General features: G+C 45.3%; 1 protein-coding gene across 3 annotated transcripts in view; it reads right to left on the bottom strand.

The window, feature by feature from the left end:
• Positions 1–1,767: 1,767 nt before the first annotated feature.
• The window catches only part of LOC119179727 (beta-1,3-galactosyltransferase 4), a 33,908-nt gene continuing 13,765 nt past the window's right edge, over positions 1,768–21,910 (bottom strand). The window contains exons 1-2 of one of the 3 annotated variants that reach the window (XM_075868948.1): positions 18,441–18,656; positions 1,768–5,006 (exon numbers count right to left, since the gene is read on the bottom strand). In XM_075868948.1, coding sequence (XP_075725063.1) covers positions 3,457–5,006; positions 18,441–18,519 — 1,629 coding nt within the window. In that variant the 5' untranslated portion in view covers positions 18,520–18,656 and the 3' untranslated portion in view covers positions 1,768–3,456. Of the gene's footprint in view, positions 5,007–7,570; positions 7,911–18,440; positions 18,657–21,910 lie in introns of those variants that run through there. The other 2 variants (XM_075868947.1, XM_075868949.1) reach the window with 2 other exon arrangements.

Here is a 21,910-nt window from a genome sequence, read left to right as displayed (position 1 = left end):
ACCGTGGATCAGAGCATTCTTGCGTGGACCCCCGTATTCAGAAACGTTCCTTGACTTGACTTGAAACCGCCTTCAATGCAGCGCGTTTGAAACACGTCTGGGGTGTTTCTTGCGCTGCCTTGACACCGCCTAAAGAGAGCGCGTTCGAAACGCGTTTTTGCTGCATTGAAGTCGCTGACAAGTCAAGTTCAAGTCAAGTAGCGTTTCTGAATAATGGGTTGAGATTCCCGCACTAAGCACGATGGTGCCATAAACTTTGAAGACGTCTACAGAGTCTCATGCAGCTTCTAATTGATGAAAATTAAGCACATTGCCATCTGTTGGTGAGACTTAGCATACGAGGTACCAGAAGATTTCATCTATCCAATCATGCGAAAATTGTATTTTTCGTATTGTATGAAACTATGTATTTTTTGTATATTCGTGCGCACGATGAGTTCGGCTCGAAGTTACAAAAAATATGGAACTTCAATATTGTTTTTTTTTCACGAGTAATGAACTTGTGACAATGAAACATGTAGCATCAAAATTTTGATAGTGCAGTCTGTCAATCTAAATCAAGCCATTCTTTTTATCTATAGGGTCCCCTTAAGAACTTCAAGTGTGGTTGTAGACGTCATATAGCCAGAGAGCTTCACGATACAGCTTTGCGCGATTGAAACTTTCAAGTATACGTAGCTTCCGCACGTCATGACTGTCGGAGCCGTGGTAACTTTAAAAGAAAGAAAGAAAAAGATTAATCTCGCCGCTAAACTGAGTAGAAGAAAGTATCACGGCGTGGCAACGACCTTTCAAAGATGTAACAAATAAAGAAGCACATAAATGTCACTCATTCTAGACAGATTACGCGAGGCAAGCTAATTTCGTTAACGAATCTGCGAACTAAGACGAATCAGAACGCTAGTAGCATTAATTGGTGTACTAGTTATAACTCCGGGCATTTCAGGTCAGGCACAATGGCACGATGATGCGTCCCAATGGGAGTTTCTTCATCCGTGTCGACCAAATAGTGTTTATACGACGCGCATCTTTACGTAAGTGCCCCATACTATGTCCGTGTGTCGCCGTCGTCTAGAGCAGACCCAGTGTAAACCGAAACACGTGTGAACAACAAAAAATGTTATCGGGAGACTGTTGGCCGGAACAAATAAAATAAAAGGCAACAACTTCATAAATGCTTCGACATTTAACTATCAATAAATCAAATCACGTGACAGAACAAAACGCTCACAAGAACAACTTAAAAATCTGTTAACCAGAACGAAATAGTTGGCCACGATTCATGATCCGATGACACTGTGCCATCGTCAGCGTACACTGTGTAAATATACGCTTATTTTCAGCGCACCCGTGGCCTCGTCAAGAGCGAGGACCACGGGGCGACTTTATGATCTCCCATAATAGAGTTAACGCTTTTGAGTACTACGTACTCAAAAGCGTTAACTACTTTATCTAAACACACATCACAGGTTTCACAGGCAGAGTATTCTGATTTATTCTGTTTGGGACAGTGTTATGCTCTCCCTTAGTAAAGCACCGAGTACTCTAAATCGTTACACACTTTTACTAAACACACAAACGCTTGTTCAACTTCCATGTGCTCTCCCATAGTAGAGTACAAAGTACTCTAAATTGTTAACCACTCTCTATAAGCACATCAAAATACGGCCACCATGACCGCGAATCGAGCCCGCGCGTCCTCTAGCGGCCTGCTAAAGCTTTTTTTTTTTTAATTTATTAGTGCATGAACCCGCCCTGCCGCGGCGGGTTCATGAACTAATAGAAGTACTGCGCCATGGAATGCATGAGCAACACATCACATTTTTTAAGGAGTTCATTAACCACTTTTTCAAGTACTGATGATCGAATGACCTCAGTATCGAAGTTTATAATGCCTACCAAATCGACTGACGAGAAAATTTCGTTTGACTTCTTCAAGAACGACAGGAGTTACAGGGGCTTGTCACGCGCTCTATTACACTAAACCAGCACCGGTCGGGTCAATCACTCCGCATGCATACGCTTGCCATCTGCCAGTCATGACTGGTACTCGGAGCACACGCTTGGTGTGACATACTGGACTATGACCATGCATACCGTGCTCATTGATAAGCCCTTTAATGTATATAGTATGTATGTAGTGCCTTCGATTAGTTGTTCTACTTTTATTCTTAATTGTTCTTGCTTGTGTGTTTATCTTGTACATTTCGGGTATGATGTTGGGATAGCCGGCTCTACGTTCCCATATTCTGCCAAATATAAATAAATAAAAAGTGTGCTCCTGCTCTGGCTAGAGCAGCCAGAACAGGATCGCAACGCTGCTGGGACACCGGCTGTACGCACGGACAATTAAGGCGCGCCTACAGGCACGGCTGGGTCGAGAGTCCCGCTTCTCGCTGCCAGCGGGCCTTTCTGGTGATGGTGCGCATTATATTACATGGTCCCGTCAACCACATCATTGTTGTGTTTAGGAGGAGTGGTTAACAATGTCGAGTACTTCGTACTCAACTATGGGATAGCAACTGTGTTTAGAAAACAAATTTCAACAATTTGAAGTGACACACAAAATCAACCGGACGATGGCAGTTCATCCGTGTCGAACCGGCCATGTGGTTCTTGTTTACAACGTATCACGCTATTGATACATGCCCCGTTTTGTTTAACCTGGCTGTACAACTAACTCCTGTGATAATACGGGCAGCAACGAAAGTGGTCCGTTAGTGTAAACTGTGGCTGAGATAAGTACAAAGCTATACGATTACCCTTGACGCATTCTTGTAAAGTGTGGCTGAGGATAAGGACCAAGCTACGATTACGCTTGACAGGTTCTTGCGGGAACCGCGCATGCAATCCACGCATTTCTCAAAGCGCAGTAAGTAGATCAAGTGTACAAAACTAAATCGAAAAGTATCAGATAAGATCAGCAACGCATAACACTCTGCTTTTCCGACTACTCTCACTCAAGCGTCGCGATCTTTTCCTGAGTGCACAGTACAAAGCGAATGAAAAGCTTGAGTTGATTCGCAGCGCATTAACGGCAGGCTCTCTGAACCAACGAACGCTCTACAATCTTTCATCACTGCGCGTACATACCGTCAAATGGTGCTGATAACGGCCCAATATGGCGGCAGCCGTGAATCGAAAATGATACCGTCGCCGGTAGCCTATCCCCGACGCTCGATTAGGAAAGATAACTGCGAAAGCGTGCGGTACACAAAAGAGACAATGCGAAGCAGTCGCGTTTCTAGACGCAGAAAGACACAGCCGTGTCGCGTTGTGTCTTGTTCCGTGCGGTCAACTTTTCTAATTATGAATCACCAACTGGCCTATACATGCACACTCTTCTGAGTTACACTGATCTAATGCAACATAATGGAAAGTTGGGCTAGTTGGATATGCATGGCATAACTGTCCGTTGATCTGATGATCCCCGCGATTCGAGTTTACACGATGGACTCATGAAGAAGGCCGAGAAGAGTTCGTCCCAGCCTCGGGCAAGCTTTTCGTGGTGGCGGGTCCCCGGGAGGTCGTCACCCGAGCGCCAACACTTCGTGCCGTCACGGAGCGAGTATTCCGTATATTCGGTGTCGTATGGACGTGTCTCCGTTGTTGTGGTTTGCGACCGAGCATCTCAGCCACGGACTTCCAAGCCGATGACCGCGTTGCGGCGTCGTACACCTGCACGACCATGACTGAGCCGTTGATCACCGACGGCCACCTTTTGTAGTCAAACGAGTAGAGTGCGTTGAGGGACTCGTGTTCCACGCCTGCCACGGCTGCCAGCTCTCCCGTGACGTAGGCGTCGTCGACGGGTAGGTACGGCACTGAGAAAGTCGCATTGTACAGGGGTGCCAACGTGGTCGCGTCCATGAAGACCGCGCTGCCCGAGCAGTACCTGGGAAAGACGTTCTTTGGGTAAGCCTTCTCGGATATGTACCACGGCAGAGCCGTCTGCCTAATGACAGGCATGTAGTCCCAGACGCAGCAGTACAACTTGGGACGTGTGACCAGAGCAACACCTGTCTGTGGCGGTCGATCGCCCCCGGCTAGCCTCGCCATGAGCGACGGAAGGTGCACCACGATGTCGTCGTCAATCTTGAGGACGTAGCGCACCCGCGGACAGTTCTCCAGGGTCCACTTGATGCCGTACACGTACTTGTACGTCAGGTTGCGGTACGTGTCCATGTACGGCAGCACCACGACGTCGCCGTACGCCTCAGCCTCGTAGGCCACGCTATGGGTGACCTTTTCGACGGACGACATGCCCACGAAGAACACGGCCGTCCACTTGTACCGGACTCCGTACGTCGAGTTTCCGACGACCTCCCTCAGGACCCGCCGGTGGTCCGAGTGCGTCGCGGCCGTGTGAACGAAGAAGAGGTAGTCCACACCACGCCGGCAGTCGTACACGACCTTGTAGGCTGTGGGTAAGACGTAGACGCTCTCCAGGGGGAACGGTACCCTGCCGAAGCCTCGGTGCAGCGTGTCGTGAGGCATCCACATATGCCCGATGACGTCGATGCTCACGGTTGTTCCCAGTGCTCCCCTCGGTGCCACTTTCGTTGGCGTCACTGCTGCCCTCACTGCTCTGGTTGCCGCAATTGTTGATGACTTCACACCTTCTGCCACCGATGGTTCTGACGTCAACGCAACTGGAGGAGTTGTCGTCGCGCTTGCTGCTGGTGTTGTCCTCGTTGTGGGCCGTACCTTCTTCCACACTTTTGCATATTTCTTTCCCGTCGCCTCGCTGGAAGTGCCGGCCCCCTCATTAGTTTGCGAACCTTTTGGATCCAGACTTTGTGGCGCACTTTGACGACTGCCCTGTTCATTGCCGTATGAGCTCTCGGCGATGGTGGCGCCGCCTCGTACCGCAAAGGGCAATGACGGTGGCCTGACGACCGAATCGGAGCTCAGGGCCATGAGGATGAGGCAGAAGACCATGACCAAGCTCAGGATTAGTAGCCATCGCTTGGCGGGTGATGCGAGTAAGCTGGCCAGGCAAGCGTCTGCAAAGAAACAGACGGGTGAAAAGAGCGAATTAATCAGTGCGGCATAAGTCACTATAAGTCACCGGAGTGCTTTTACAGGAACGAAATGAAATGCTTGCAACTACCTCACACAACAACAACGACTACAACAACAACAACGACAACAACAACAACGACGACAGCAACGATGATGATGATGACTATAATGATGATGATGATGATATCTGGATCACATGGTTATGAGAGAAGTTTGTAGTGGAGGGCTCCAGAACTTTCGACCATCTGATGTTGTTTGGCGCGTTCTGACATCGCACGCTACAAGGGCCACTTGCACTTCGCTTTCCCCGAAATGCGACCACCACGGCCGCGATCGAACCGCCAACTTTCGGGTTGGCAAACGAGCATCATAATCGAACACCATTGTTTCCCCACGGTGAACGAAACACTTCACGTCAGGCTGTCTGCCTCGCACTTAATTTGGGCCTTCCCTATTGAAACGATCCGTATGCGATGTCCAATAATTCCGTATGTTTCCGTAAGAATACATACGTTTCCTATATATTTTCCATATATTTCCGCAAGATTCTTACGGATACATACGGAACTATTGGACATCACATACGGATCGTTTCAATAGGGTTCGTAAGCTATCGAACCACATCAGTCAATTACGCACAGATAATATGTGTAAACATCGTACAAACATGATTGATTTGATTGATATATATGTGGGGCTTAACGTCCCGAAACCACCACACGATTATGAGAGACGCCGCAGTGGAGGGCTCCGGAAATTTCGACCACCTGGTGTTTTCTAACGTGCAGCCAAATCCGAGCACATGGGCCTACAACATTTCCGCCTCCATCGGAAATGGAGCCGCCGCAGCCGGGATTCGATCCCGCGACCTGCGGGTCGGCAGCCGAGTACCTTAGCCACTGGACCACCCCGTTGGGGCAAGAACCACATCAGTAAATTACGCACAGATATTATGTGTAAACATTGTAAAACAGCATGGAACTTAACTAATGGTACTCATTTTGATCAGTATCTAAAAAAAGTGAACACACACACACACAAAAGAGGACACGTAGACAGAACGGACGTCAGACATCAGCTTATACTTTACCTACATCAGAAAAAAAACGTCGCTCGATCGGTGTCTCAAAATACTCGACGGAAAAATGCAATCACGCGAGCTGAGAACCCATAAATGTTCATTTATAAATTTAATATCAAGGTATGATTTCAAATAAAACCTAAATTTATGAAAACAAAATGGCCACCGTATAGCGAAATGTGCGTTCCTCCTTTTTTTTTCTGGACCTACGCCAGTGGTTGTGGGTATACGGACACACAGAGAAGGTAATTTCTCCTTTTCTCCATCTTATTTCATTTCCCCCCTCCCCCCTCAAGGATGCTCAGCCAAGCCGCGCTCTCGTGTGAGTCGCTAACATCAAACAACTATCTCTGCTTGGTCGCCTTCCGCGTGGGTGGCCCTCTCAGTTCATGGGGATCGCGCGATCTATAGTCACTCCCCCCCCCCCCCCCTCTGTAGTCACCGGTTATGAGAATCGGAGCTGCAGGTCTTCCGAGGTAGAACAGAGTGAAAGCAAAACAATAAGTGCCAAAGCCATCAAGCACCTCGGTGCATGCAAAAGTTAGCGACAAGTACTTTTTTTTCACCATAAGTACACAATGTTTCCAAAGCACTTGTTTCATCTAAAGCATTTACGTGGGTGATGCAGCCACAGTATTCGCATGAGATGATCTGCCACTGCAAGACAACACAATGCCCGGATTCACAGACATAAGCAGCAGGTCCATTTAAAACAAATTGGCACTACGTTCTACAGAAACGAGCTGTGCTGTTTTTCATTCAAAAAGAAAGGAAACAATGATACTACAGCACTGAAAGTTTACTTGGAGAATGGTATAATTGAGCGAATAGCTTTTTTTTCCCTCTAAAAACTAGGTCATGGGCTTTGACTATATCGACTTGAATAAGAAGAACAAATCGTCAACATTTGCAGAAAAGTGGCAAATCGTTGCCATGGCCCAATCAAAGAGCAGGGACGCTTTTTCCCTCGTGCACTTCAAGCACCTTGCTTTTCTTTTTGTTATTCTCCTATAATTTACTGTATACGATCGGCGGAAGTGTAACGTATACAGCCTACCTTGAACCACTTCTACGACGGCAAAAAAAAAAAAAGAGCAGCGAATAAAATGGGTCGGCACTGCGTGAAGTTATATAATACTATACCTCAGGAATAGCGTACAGTATCAGTATCGGGCACTGCTTCGTGACTATAACGTTGCCCTTTTACGCGCGTCCTATGCACGCACAGGGCTAACCTTCGGGGAGGAAGGGGGTGAGGGGAAGGTTCCTTCGCATCATGATCCCACCTGCCAATTATGTCCATGTACGGGGCTGACTGCACTCCCAGCCCACCCCCCTGCACCCCTCGTGCGTATACGCCCATGGTAGAGACAACGATGCCATATCGGATGCATGGCCAAACAGCGAAAGCTTGCCACCGATAACTGTAGTTCGCAACCCACCAAGTTCAAACGAAAGACATACGTGACCGGGTGCCGCACGGTGGGTAAAGGCCGGCGCTGAAGCGATCCTCGGAACTGACGAGTAGGGTGGGCTCCACGACGACTACGGAAAAGTTTGCATGTCCGAACGCCCCGCCCGCTGCGCTGCGTCGCGGGAGCTGGCCAGAGTAGAGGTGTCCTCCGGAGCCGAGCATGATACTGTGGAAGTGTACGGTCGGGTCGGCTTTTTTATACGCTTCTCTGCAGGCGCCAGTCTCAACTTCCACGCGCGACGTCGTTTCGATGAATCCTCGGTGCGGTCACGTTCGCACTGGTCGGCGTCCTGGTTCACGCTTCGCTTTGGGTCACCTTCACTGGCGAACAATCAACTCGCGGCACAATAACTCCGGCGTAACGCGCAGCTCGGATGCAACGTCCCGTGGTCTAGTCTCAGCCGACTGTCACCTGCACCGCGAGCAGTACAAGTACACGCAAAACGAAAGCGTGTGATCTAACGCGTCGCTCGGATGCTACGTCCTCTGGTTCGCATTCTCCAGGCGGTCTCCTTTCCGGGCGGACAGCGATAGGATTACACAATGCGCGATCGAGCCACTGTATTTCGTATGCGGTCCGGCTCCTGGTATGGGGTGTAGAGGTATATTCGGCGGCTAACGACAATACAGACTCAGTGGTTCACGCACGCTCACTCGGCAAGACATTCTGAAGAAAAAAAAATTATAGTCGCGTTTTGCCTTGATGCTATTGTAAAAAAATAATTTTGGAAAAGCGAAACATCTGTGGTAAGATGTTTCAGCTCCGCCTTAGGCTGGGTGAAGCGTGCAGTGTTTTGAGAGAGATTTCTTTGATGAGGCACTACTATAGGTACAGGCACTACTATAGGTACAGGCTGCTCTATTTACAGGCACTACTATAGGTACAGGCTACTATAGGTACAAGTACCACTATAAGTACAGGCTACTATATGTACAGGCACTACTATAGGTACAGGCACAACTATAGGTACATGCACTACTATAGGCACAGGCACTACTATAAGTATTGGCACTAGTATAGGTACAACGACTACTATAGGTACAAGCTTGAAACCGGACATGTAGGGAAAGCTGTTTTTCGCTCCACTATTGCGTCGTCGCAAAACTGCTTCGGAATTCAGGTTACCCTAACATCACTCCTTCTTCTTCTTCAGGCTACGGCATGCAGAGAAGGATGTTGCACTGGTGTCGTCGGCTATTTGTTGGGCCAACTTTTGCGTTCTCCGTTTTTAGTAAACCGGTGGCGAGTCGTAGGATTTACCCGATCCTTGTGGTACAGTGCGCGTTCGTGAAGGACCGCGACTACATGACAGATCGCGACAACGTAAGACGCGGACAAGCCGAGAGCCTATGAGGGCCGTTACGCTCAACTCTTTCGAGAGTGGTGGTCAGCCCAGGTATAACCACCTTTTCAGCTCTTTCCAGCGGGGTGGTCAACCCTGATATAGCCAACTTTCCTTCGTTTTTTTTTTTTTGTCTTGAAGCACGTGAGTCCTGCGTGTTGGATTTTGAATGGCGCGTATTTTAAAGCTTTCGGCAATCTGACAGTAGTGACGCTACTTTGTTTGGGCTTCAATGTGACAGGTAAAGTTTCATTTTTTTCGGTTGCCATCATCCTCGAGGCGCGTTAGACGGTGAACCCGAGATATTTTTATAGATATACAAGTATGCTCTGTTCCTAATATGTTGATAGTACAGGAGATCATGTTGTATGAGTTTCTAACGCTAACGAATATAGAGACGAACAGCTGTACTTGCACTAAAAGTGAGCAGTGGACCTTTACTATATGCATGTTTACCTCAGGTGAACACCTCATATCTTTTGAACTAAAAGTGTCATTTTGCGTTTTTGTTGTGAGGAAATCATTTTCTGCAAAATATATCGACATTTTTGAAATAAAATTGTTTGTCCCTAAAAATGTAGTCATATGCATGAAGTAGTTAAATACAAGCGTGAATAAAATGACGATCACCTTCCTGAGCGAACCGTTTAAGAATTACACTTGACAAGAGCCACAGTGTAGTTCTTGCGCGATTCCGGGGCCATATTAAGACTTAGAGGTGTAGCATATTCCCTGCGGCCAACCTTAACACACACAAATTGGTGCATGTACACGTTCACAGCACAGCATCCCGAGAAAAAAAAAATCACGGCTCTACCAATTCCTTGAACAACTTCTTGTTGTCATTAGCCACTGCAGAATCGAATAGTTTACCTGACTTTGTGGTAATTTAACGTGACCGTATGAAATTTCGAAACGTACTAACAAATTTATTAGGTGCTGATGCGTAACGTATTACGAGTTTCCCTTTTTCCCGTGTGTCTTTTTCTTGTGTATTTTGATTGTCTTCTAATTTCACCTCTTCTCTTTACAAATGTTACTTTTATTGTATTTCATTTCATTTATTGTACCCTCAGGGCCAAAGCATTGCCGAGAGGAGTGGTTAAAAACAATATTATAGAAAAATAATGAACAAGAAAATAAGCGATACAAACAGTAATATACCAAAACATATGAACAACAACAGAATATACATCAGCCCAAACTAATTAATTACTATTAGTTAAAACTGTCCAAAAAATGACGGTTATTAATGTCGGCGGTGAGAGCGGGAAGGTGGTTCTAGTCCTCGCAAGTCCTAGGGAAAAAGTGAATTACGGAAAGTGGATGTCCTGCAAAGAGGAACAGCAACATTATGTCAGTGATCAATGCGTGACGATACATACTGAGGAGGTGAGATGAAGTCATTGCGTAATGAACGATGATGAAATATGCGATAAAAGAGACACAAACGGAACATTTTAGGGCGGGATGAAAATGATCGTAGTTCACGGTTCGCTTTTATGTTAGTAACACTTGCGGTTCGTGCATAGTTAGACATAATGAATCGTGTTGATTTGTTTTGAATTATTTCAAGTGAGTAAATAAAGTTATCATGGAATGGGTCCCAAACTGAGGCGGCGTATTCAAGCTTTGAGCGAATTAGTGTTTTTTTTTTACAATAGACGTTTGATAGCTGGAGGAGCAGGGGAAAAATTTTTTCTAAGGTAACCGAGTTTTATGTTAGCACTGTGGATTATGGATTCAATTTGTTCATACCACGTTAGTTTCGTTGATATAGTTACACAGAGATATCTGTAAGATGATACTGCTTCCAGAGGAGAGTTGTCAAGAATATATGAAACTGCCATGTTAGTAGACCGAGTTACGAGCATGGCCTTGCATTTTTTAGTGTTTGATCCTATGCACCAATTTTCGCTCTATTGGGATACTGCGTCCAAATATGATTGTAATATAGTAGAGGCATGAGGGCTGGTTATTTCGCGAAATAATACACAGTCATCTGCGAACAAGTTAATACGGGACGAGACAAAAGATGGTAAATCATTAATGTAGATTAAAAAGAGGAACGGGCCGAGTACCGATCTTTGTGGCACACCTGCAGAAACAGGACTCGGAGGAGAGTCAGTACTGTTAGCAGAGACGAACTGAGAATGATTCGTTAAAAAAACATTCAAGTCATGTAAGAAGTCTATACAATCGAAATTTAGCAACTGTAATTTATTCAAAAGCAGGTTACGAGACACTTTGTCAAAGGTTTTCGAAAAATCTAAAAATATACAGACAGTTAGGGATGAACGATCGAGGACCGCATGAAGATGAAGAGCAAAAACACACAAGTTGCATTTCATACCACAATGTTGCTTAAATTATGACTCTTTTACCATTCTTTTTCTCTTTTGTATGCTCTCCTTCCGCCCCCCCCCTCATCTTACGTGATACCCCAAAAGGGGCCTTTGAGGGTTAATAAATGATGATGACGATGTTGTATGAATGGTGATGACGATGTTATAGCCACGTTCGACACGGCACTAGGGGGAAAACCCCCTTTCGCGTATCTCACGACCATGTGTGCAAGAAATGCTAAGCCCATGCAACCTCTTTTACATCGGAGCCAGAGGCTGAACATACCAAGTTTCATGGAATCGAGCTCAGGCCATGCATGCATGCGGCACAAATCATCATCATCATCAGCCTGACTACGTCCACTGCAGGACAAAGGCCTCTCCCAAGTTCCGCCAGTCAACTCGTTCCTGTGCTTGCTGCTGCCATTTTATACCCGCAAACTTCTTAATCTCATCTGCCCACCTAACCTTCTGTCTCCCCCTGACCCACTTGCCTTCTCTGGGAATCCAGTTAGTTACCCTTAATGACCAATGGCACAAATACGAAAAAGAAAAAAAACAATTTGAAGTCCTTAACGCCACCTACAGAAATTTCGACGGTAAACTTGAAAGCGAAACTTTCAATGTTGATTTTCCCATATATTGATAAAACTAAGGTTGTGAAATTAAGGCCAGTAGAGTTTTCATACTTAACTTTGTCAGTCTAAACTAACTCATCGTTTCAATTTAGCGTCGCTTCAAGAGTATGGTGGGCCCATCGGTCTGCACCAGCCCAACAGGACGCAGATGCCGCTTGACATCCTGCGGAAGTTGGACCCCCGCTGCCTACACTTCCTTTGTCCCCAGAAGACAGCTTGTTCCTGCACGAGGAAAATCTCCAGCGCACCACAAGTGCACCGATTCCTTCGCGCGGATCGGACCTTTCCGGCGGCTTGGAAGAGGAGGCTCTGCCAGGAGCATCCGTGTGGGCGCTGCCTTGAATACCGCCAGTCGGCCTGCATGGCCGTCCGGTGCAGGGCCTCCCCCGAAGATATGCTCCTTCTGTGTTGCCCCAACCACAGAGGCGACGCTCGATCACCTATACTGGAGGACTTGTCCGGGGCCTCACAAGGCCCGCCACTGACGTGGCCTTTGCTACCAGCCCGGTCCACCCCCCTGACATGGTGCTAAGGACGCGTGGTTCTCTGTGTCGACTACCTGCTCCAGAATTTCATTCATGAAACCGAACTGCTTCATTCCCAGGAATCGGGGACATCTAAGCATGGCTATGAAAGGAATTTTTTTTGTAGCGCGAGGCGAAATATGGAAACAGGAAGGACTAGAGTGACAGGACAGAGCGCTGTTTGACATGCATCACCAACAAGCCCAAATAGCAACTCTCGTCTCAACATGGCGCCATCTCTCGGCGGCGGGAATGCCAGCCTGCCATAACTGAATGGGAAATCGGTGAAAAAAATCATATCTCTCGAAAAAAAAGCTGATTGTACAAAACCACTGTGTGTTTTACGTAGTAGAGACCCCCTAGTACATTTTTGGAAAAATTTCAGTATCACACTACAAAGTGTGTGGCTTCACAGGGAAATCAAACACCGCCCATCGAAACACTGGGGATTCCATCGTTCAATATTAAATATAGAGCTTGCTGCTATAAGAGCCGCTTTACAATATTTCGTTCAAGAGCGTCCAGGAAAATAGGTCATATTCTGTGATTCGAAGGCAGCACTTCAGAGTTGGCAGTTTGCCATGCGTAGGAAGAATCATGAACAATCGGTACATGAAATAAGACATTGCCATCATGAAGATCTAGCACGAGGGCATGATATTATATATCAATGGCTGCCTGGACATATCGGTATTACCGGAAATCAATTAGCCGATGATGCAGCCCGCTCAGCCCATGAAGGAACCAGTGTGGTCCCGATTCCTCTATCAAGGACTGATGCAGCAAGACAACTTAATTTACTTGCGGGCTCGAGATCTTACACGCACGTTCTGGTCGTCTACCAGCCTCCAAAGGTGTCACTTACATGAACTGGATCTTTCGCTCAGGATACAGCTACCATCACAACTTTCCGCTCCAATGCGACACTGTTATGCAGCCTTTGGTTGGGTGTTGCATTCACAAAGGTGTACTCCTTTCGCATTGGTATGGCAGACACCTCTACATGCGACTCCTGTGGAGCTGAAGACACCATTGAACACGTCATGTGCAGCTGCGCTTGCTACAACACGCAGCGATGCCAGCTCCGGATGGTTTTGAATCAACTTCACTCTAGACCATTCTGTGTGCAAAAGATTCTGGGACCTTGGGCATCTGCCTCAGTTGCGCAGAAAGCGACTAAAGCACTCCTACTTTATTTAAAAACAACATACCTGAACGACCGCCTGTAGAATGTGTGTGCTCCCCCGAGTGTACTCGTGATTGTGTGTACCTTCTCATCTCTCTGCAAACTCTTTCCTCCCCTTCATTCCTTCCCCAGTGCAGGGTAGCAAACTGGATGCGTGTCTAGTTAGCCTCCCTGCCTTTCCTTGCATCTTCATCTCTCTCTTAATATGGAACATATTAAACACACTGGGAAGCCAAGCGGCTTGTGGTGCCACACTGTAACTCTGCCAGACTGTTGACATAATTCTCTGCTGCATAGAATCGGGAGTCATTTTTTACAACTAGCTTTTTTTCATCAGATATAATTTTTTTCGATCACTTGCCATTCAGTTACGGCAAGCTGACGCTTTGGCCGACATGGTGCTACGTGCGGGTGTCCCCAAATCCTGGTCATGATCTGAAGTTATTGCGATAATCATTAAATTGACGTTCTCAGTTGCTTCGTTCATGTCCCGTGCATATATATATATATATATATATATATATATATATATATATATATATATATATATATATATATATATATATATATATATATATATATATATATATATATATATATGTGTGTGTGTGTGTGTGTGTGTGTGTGTGTGTGTGTGTGTGTGTGTGTGTGTGTGTGTGTGTGTGTGTGTGTGTGTGTGTGACGTATGAAGCGATAGTTGGTAGAGGCAGAGAAGGAAGAAGTGCAGAAAGGAACAAACATGGGGTATGAGCCAGGCCACGTCTCCTAGTCATCATAGCGTCAGACGAGTCGACAGGATGAAGACCTGGCCACCGCTCATCAACCTCACATCAATCACGAAGCCACCGTCAGTACGCCCCAAATGAATATCGACGATAGAAAAGGTGACCTCAGGCGCATGCAGTTACCGGCATCATGACAGAACCATCGACAGACCTTCCCATCCCCAAGTACACCGGAGCAGCGGACGATGGACCTGTACAGGACTGGTTCGACCTGTTCGAGCTCCACGCTACCGCTGCATCATGGTCGGAACGGGAGAGGATCACCAACTTTACCGACTACGTCTCCGGTGAGGCCTTCAAATTCTACCTCACCCACATATTTCAAAACGACGAGTCATGGAAAAAGATCAAACAAGAAATGATCGTTTGGTTCAAATACGATGAAGATCTGTCTGTGCCTCATCAGCGGAAGGCTTTTCAACTCACCCATCACAGTTACGCGAAGTCGTCCCACAGTAAGCCTATTTTCCAAACGAGACATCAGAGAAAATATACCACCATTGCACCATCATATGGCTCTTCCGAAAAAATGTCACGCATTCGGTCACGGACTGCTAACTTGCACGTCGCAACAGACAAGGTAAAGCCTCCGTATACCGAAGGAAATCTAGACCATTTCGGCAAAAGACTAAACCTAAAGCCGGCTTTCCCAAGAACAATAAAATCGGCATTTTCAACGTGTTCACTGCACCACAACAATTCACATTTTACTGAACCACCCAAATCCCTTGATGCTTCGTGTCACACACAAGGCCCAGACGGTTTCGAGCGTGCGACGGAATTTACGCGTGACGAGCTGGTGAATCCTCACAATGCATGCCAGCCCCCACCCTGACTTTCCGGACCAGGGTCGTCCGACAGACATTGTCAGCCTAACTACGCTGCAAAAAGAAAAACATACGCCATCAGAACCACCTGAAGCCATGTCTGTTGTGCCCTCATCGTCAAGTGATAACACACATGCGAGTCGAAGCACTGCAGAAGTTTCGAATCCGCCAATGCCAGAACATTGTCAACTGACAGAAGCATTTACAATCAATGATGACGCACAACCTTTTTGGGAGCTTTCTCATCAGTCTGTCACGCTGCTTTCATCGCAAAACGAGCCCAGCAGTAGAGTATCGACTGCCGACTATCTAGTGATCACAACATCGTGCAAAGAAAATGAGACTCATGTTCCTGAAAGATACCCATCTCACCAACTTTCACAACAAAACGAGAAATTTGAACAAATGCAACTCCAAGAACCCCAGGCACTACAACGCTTACTCGAACAAAAACAGCGAACAAGCGAAACCTCATCACGAGTATACTTGTGGCTTAATCGGAGACAACACCAATTAAAGAAGCAAAGACATAGTCACTCCCCAAACCATCTTCGCAGAAAGCAACGTCGACAAAGTTTTCTGCACCAGTTCTCAACGCCGTTTCTACGATTCAACAAACTGAGAGAAGACCACAGAAAGCTACGAAAGAGACGTGCAGCTACCACGTGTACAATGAAGGAACAAAGGCATCATACCATCAGCTTCGGTTCTCGCACATGCAGGCTGCAAGCACTCGTTCTGTCTCAGCCACGACACAGAAAGCAGCGTCTACGACGGAGAACTTCGTGCCTACGACATCCGACTCTCAAATGCTACAAGTACTTCGACCCTTGTTCATTCATGACGAGAATCGCTGTGTCATCAGTAATTTCTATGTTCAAGGCGTGCTTCAGTTGGCCAGAACGCAACAGTCAACCTCGCCCACCAGAGTTGTCATAAAATTCATCGGACTGCTCAATCGGCCTTGAAGATTTAGTGAGATTGTGGAACTCCGTCTGGACGTGAAACTGTGAATTTGGGCATTGTTTTGTTCATTCACTTCTTTAATTTGTTATAGTTTGTAACCAGTGTCGGGGGGAGGGGGAATCGTGTGACGTATGAAGCGATAGTTGGTAGAGGCAGAGAAGGAAGAAGTGCAGAAAGGAATAAACATGGGGTATGAGCCAGGCCACGTCTCCCAGGCATCATAGCGTGACACACACACACACACACACACACACACACACACACACACACACACACACACACACACACACACACACACACACACACACACACACACACACACACACACACACAGAGATATATATATATATATATATATATATATATATATATATATATATATATATATATATATATATATACAGGGAAAAAGTGTATACTTAAGGGCTCGTTTTTTCGTGTTTTGACGCAATATTAATGAGATACAACAGACAATAACGCCAAGGGATATATAGGGGAAGTTATTAGACCAATTGTAATGTAAATGTGAAGAAAGAAAAGTGGGTGAAATGAAAACTTGCCGTGAGCAGGAACCGAACCTTCGAGCGACCTTCGAAAGCATCGAACGCGTTATTCGAAGGTCGTCACGTATATATATATATATATATATATATATATATATATATATATATATATATATATATATATATATATATATATATATATATATATATATATATATATATATATATATATATATATATATATATATATATATATATATATATATATATATATATATATATATATATATATAGTTAACACGCAGTGTGATTGTAAAAAGAAAGGAAGAACGACGTTACACGAGGCGAAGCTATCGTGCATATTGTTCCCATTGTACCGTAGTAGCCGCTATTAATTTTTCATTAATGACAATCAAATAATTAGTCACATTCGCAGTTGTAACTCAAAAAGTACTCGCCCAATCATCAAAACGTCAACGAGGCAAATGTGCGCGTGTTGAAGCGCCGTGTGTCTGGGCTACTTTCGACAGCGCACTAGTATAGCGGGTTCATAACACGTGGCTATAAAGCGCTGCACGCATCAGAAAGAAGCACCACGAAACAAGTTGACTTTGAGATAGCCAGTAGCAATGAAGGAAATGCAGAAAGAAAAAAATATATATGAATGGCGCTATCTACCACTTCCCGTCCAAAGAAGCGCGCCGCATTTATCTTACACGGTCAGGCTCCCATCGCTCTAATATCTTGCTTTGTTTGTAAAAAGAAAAAGGTCGAAATGTTCTTGTGGCTTGCTCTTTCGTTATTCGCATTTTAGCTTTTTCTTTGTATTAACATAGGAGGTCCCGCCTGCGGTTTACTACCTTGTGACCTCCTCCTGCATAATTACTCACAATGTACATTTCTGACGCTAATTAAGAAACGTTGATTGATTGATTGATTGATTGATTGATTGATTGATTGATTGATTGAACAGTGATTCGGCCGGGTTATCAATGGGGACAGTTGACCGTGAGATATGAGGGGTGATAGTGACGCCCAATCAAGCGGAATGAATCCCTGCAGTACTGCGACAAATGCGCAAAAATCTGTCTCTAGCTGGCAACAGAAAAGAGGCAAAGCGGTGGCTTACAATCAGATTATCTGAAGACGCTGCTTGACTTTGGGTGCGAGTGCAGTGACGCATTATTTTTCATATTTCGTTGGCCTTCTTTATTCGCAGAAAAAACAAATGAGCACGCAATCAATGCGTTGTTGGAAATTGCAGAGACACGTTTCAACGGGTGCACATCTGCCTCGTTGACATTTTGATAAATAGGAGGGTACTTTTTGAATTACAAATATAATCAGAATTATTTGACAGTTATTAACGAGAAAATTAGTAGCGGCTACTTGGGTATACTGGGAACGAAATGTACTATGATAAGTAAGCTCGTGTACCACCATCCTTTATTTTTTTTTTAAGTCGTGCTGCGGCCTAGCTGTATATAAACAGCGAGAAATATAGAAAAGCTGAGAAGTAGAAAGAAAAAGAGGCGAAAAGATGAATAACTAAAAAAATCAACAGCAACAAGGAAAATAACTCATCTCAGCTGTTCAATGGGGCTTTTCACCGTTAGTGCGAAAATATGCCCTCTTTTTTTCGTGTATAAAAAAAAAAAAGGTGGCTGTTACGGAAATTCTTGAACTTTTGACAAAGCGAACAATAGCCTCCACTGTTCGAGTTACGTACCAGGTAACACTTACCTTTGGCGTTCTTTAAGCGTCTCAAATTAAAACGTGCCCGTGCCGAAGTCACACTCTCTCTCAACGTCATGCCTCGCATTTGCCAATATATTATGCGCTCACTCCAAAAAAATAATAATAAAAAAAAGGCACTGCACCATGCTCCCGACCGGGTTGCAGAAATTAGGTGCCTTTTTTCATCTTCTAACCACTACCACTCACCACCACTCCAATGTAACAACGTCGCAGTCTCAATTATCGCCGCAGTTTTGACATTAGGCGAGGCCTGATTTGCGTCACAAAATGAAATATCGTAACTTGCACTATAGATAGTATGCCACCGCGACATGAGCTTTACGAAGTAGCGTCAAGAAAAAACAGCAACAAAAGATTCGTGCATTGTACGACGCAGTTCCGGTGATATTTTATTGGAGGCGTTTGCTAAGCAGGAACCCAGTTTGAGTGACAGCTGCAAAGAAAGAAGACTTTTTCTCGCTGTACGTTGATGAGGGTGGCATGATGAAAAGTCAATTGAAAAGTCAAAAGACAATTATAGAAACGAAACTTCACTTAAAAACTACTCCCTCAACATATCCTGCCAAGAAGGATTCCCGATTTGTCAGAAGATGATCTTCTGAGTTGCACACGTCTGTCGCAATTTTTTTTTTTTCACGCAAAAAAGAAGAAGAAGAAGAAGCGAGACCTCTCGTACCTTGGGAACCAATCTTATGCGATGCATGAAGATGGAAGGTGACTGTGGCGTAATCATTTATTCATGCGTTACGAAGTGGCGCTAACCATATATGTACGAATGAACGCACAGACATGCGTCAGACGGCCGCATATATTTTGTATCCCCTGTTGTTCGCAGTTGCGTAATGTGCCAACAGCAACATGGATACTGGCAACAGAAGCGGTATGCCGATATGAAGCGCTGGTGCCCGCGAGGATGACCCTGGACACTGATGCATGAATCAACTGCGGGTGGCACCTAACTCCAATCGGCGTTAACTCGACGCGACGGCTGTATCACGCTAATACATATGTAATGCTTATAAGGATAGATAGCTAGCACTGCAACTCGGATTGACGCTTCGCGAACATTATAGGGTCTGTTTGGAAATCGGTTCCAAGACCTACACCTAGGAGGCCCTAAACCTAAACATATATACTTAAAGCGAGACCTATACCTAAAGGACTTCGGTAACATGACTAACACGTTATAGGTACACTAATATACAGATTGGAAATGTTCCTTGCGTGTCAACCCACAGAACGAGTGAAAATAGCTCTGATGTAAACAAATCACAAAGAAATTACTGAAAAAAAAATTCTAAGACGGCATTGGTACTGTGACTTGCGCAGTCACCGTTCTGTTACCTCCAAGATTTATGTACTGTAATGATTAGGCAGCAACCAGGGCGTAGTAGGTGCAATATATATATATATATATATATATATATATATATATATATATATATATATATATATATATATATATATATATATATATATATATATATATATAATATATATATATATATATATATATATATATTTATTTATTTATTTATTTATGTATATATATTTATTTATTTATTTATTTATTTATGTATATATATACACACACTCAGTTGGCGATGTTCTTGAAAGCTTTTGAAATCGGTAAAACTTTGCTGCTAATTAAGTTTACGGCCATGTGCCATTTGTGTCCGAGCTGTCAGCGCTTGCTTGTTAACCTTTTACAGTGCCGGAGTTCTGTAGTATTCTGTCAAATCCTCACTATATAAGACTCATTCGGACTGACGCATATATATATATATATATATATATAAAAGCTAAAAAAAGTGTAAAAGTAGCTTGTTTGGCCAGAGTGTCAGTGTTATTTCAATTTCAATATGAATATCTCATGATGTACTCGATGCTTCTTTTAACGCCTTTTGATATCGTACTTTAAAATACGAGTTATCAGTGATCGAAAGTTTCTAACGACATGTTATTTTCAAGAGCTCACTAGTGGTGGTGGTATCAACTTTATCAATAACTCCTGCAAATTCATGGCCTGGGCCTACAAGCCTTCCCCCGAGGAGGACCGGAGACCCTGTTTCCCAGCACATCATACCTTTTTATCAAAATGCCCTCGTCAAAAAGTTTGCAGGAAGGGAGGGGGGGGGGGGGCAAGCGGAGGCTAAGAGGTACGCCTCTGATGAATAAGCTGGCGCATGAACGTCGGTGTGTGCGAGTAGAAAGATGTAAGTGGAAGTGCGTGTAAACTATAGGAAGCCCTGCGGCTGTGTTCTCATCGTCATCCTATTATAAACGGGATGCTTACATAATAGAATTACGTTGTGATGCTGAAGTTGAGTAGATAGGGGTCTTATAGGTCGGCCAACAACCCGGAGCTCACTCATGCTCGCGCAAGAAATGCATATTTTGCACTTCGAGCCCATTCAGATTCAGACTATTCGTATAGTTTTCCCTCTATACGAGACCCACTCGAAGTCAGAATGACTAAAATTGTCCTCAACCATGCTTACCCGAACTCAGACTCACCGGAATATTACACGCACGGACTCACTATACGACTCAGACTCACGGCTCGATTCATCTCAAGTCTTTGTGAATCGACTCGTGGGTGAGTTTGCCGACCTTTGAGCAGGAGTGATTGATAGGCCGTTTTTGACTGTCACTCAAAGCGTGGTGAACTTCGGGCCCAACGACTCGCACTCACAGAGTATCTGCTGGTCACAGAGTAGCTGTTTGGTTAAATGCCCGGATATACATGCTTACGAGGGTTACCGGATTTGGTTAGGAGGAGCATGGTGCAAGAATACTTAAAGTGACCGAACGCCGGGACCATCCGGTGCCCGATGATGTTCCGCTCCGCAAGGAGCCTAAGAGATGTTGTTGTGTTGTTAGTGGTTCGTTAGGAAAAGGATGAAGGCACCTAATTTCTGTCTGCCTACAGACGACACGGCGCAGTGCCTAAGAGATGGCGCTACAAACTTTGCCCCGGCTCTACCTCCTCCCTCTCGGTGTAGGAAAGCCCCGTAACACAAAACACCTCCCCTACGCAGGAAAGTAGCGGCGCTCAGTGTCGTCGCCACAACACCCTCGCCGTACACTGTCAACCTCCTTTCTTATCACCCCCTCTTTCGCAGCGTCACTTTATGCGTGTCGCGTGGTTTTTATCGCGCGACCAACTCGGTTTTCTCAGATTTGGAAACTCTCTCTTTCCTCTATCGCCGTCGGGTGTGCTTTGCGGAATTTGCCAGCAGCCCTGCCACGGTCCTCAGTCCGGCGAGCCATTTATCGGCGTGCCGCAAACGATAACACAATCGGTCTCTCCCCGCCAAGCGCTCGCTTCGCGGCGTTCACTCCCCTAAAGTATTCTTGCACCGTGGGTAGGTGTTAGCTTGCAGGAGCCTGAGCGTGACCACCTGTGGACCGCTTAGCTTGGAATGAGGTGGCGGGAATACTTCTAAGTCAGT

The sequence above is a fragment of the Rhipicephalus microplus genome, chromosome 7 (genome assembly GCF_043290135.1).
Source record: "Rhipicephalus microplus isolate Deutch F79 chromosome 7, USDA_Rmic, whole genome shotgun sequence".
Taxonomy (NCBI): domain Eukaryota; kingdom Metazoa; phylum Arthropoda; class Arachnida; order Ixodida; family Ixodidae; genus Rhipicephalus; species Rhipicephalus microplus.
This window is presented reverse-complemented; position numbering and strand designations above follow the sequence as displayed.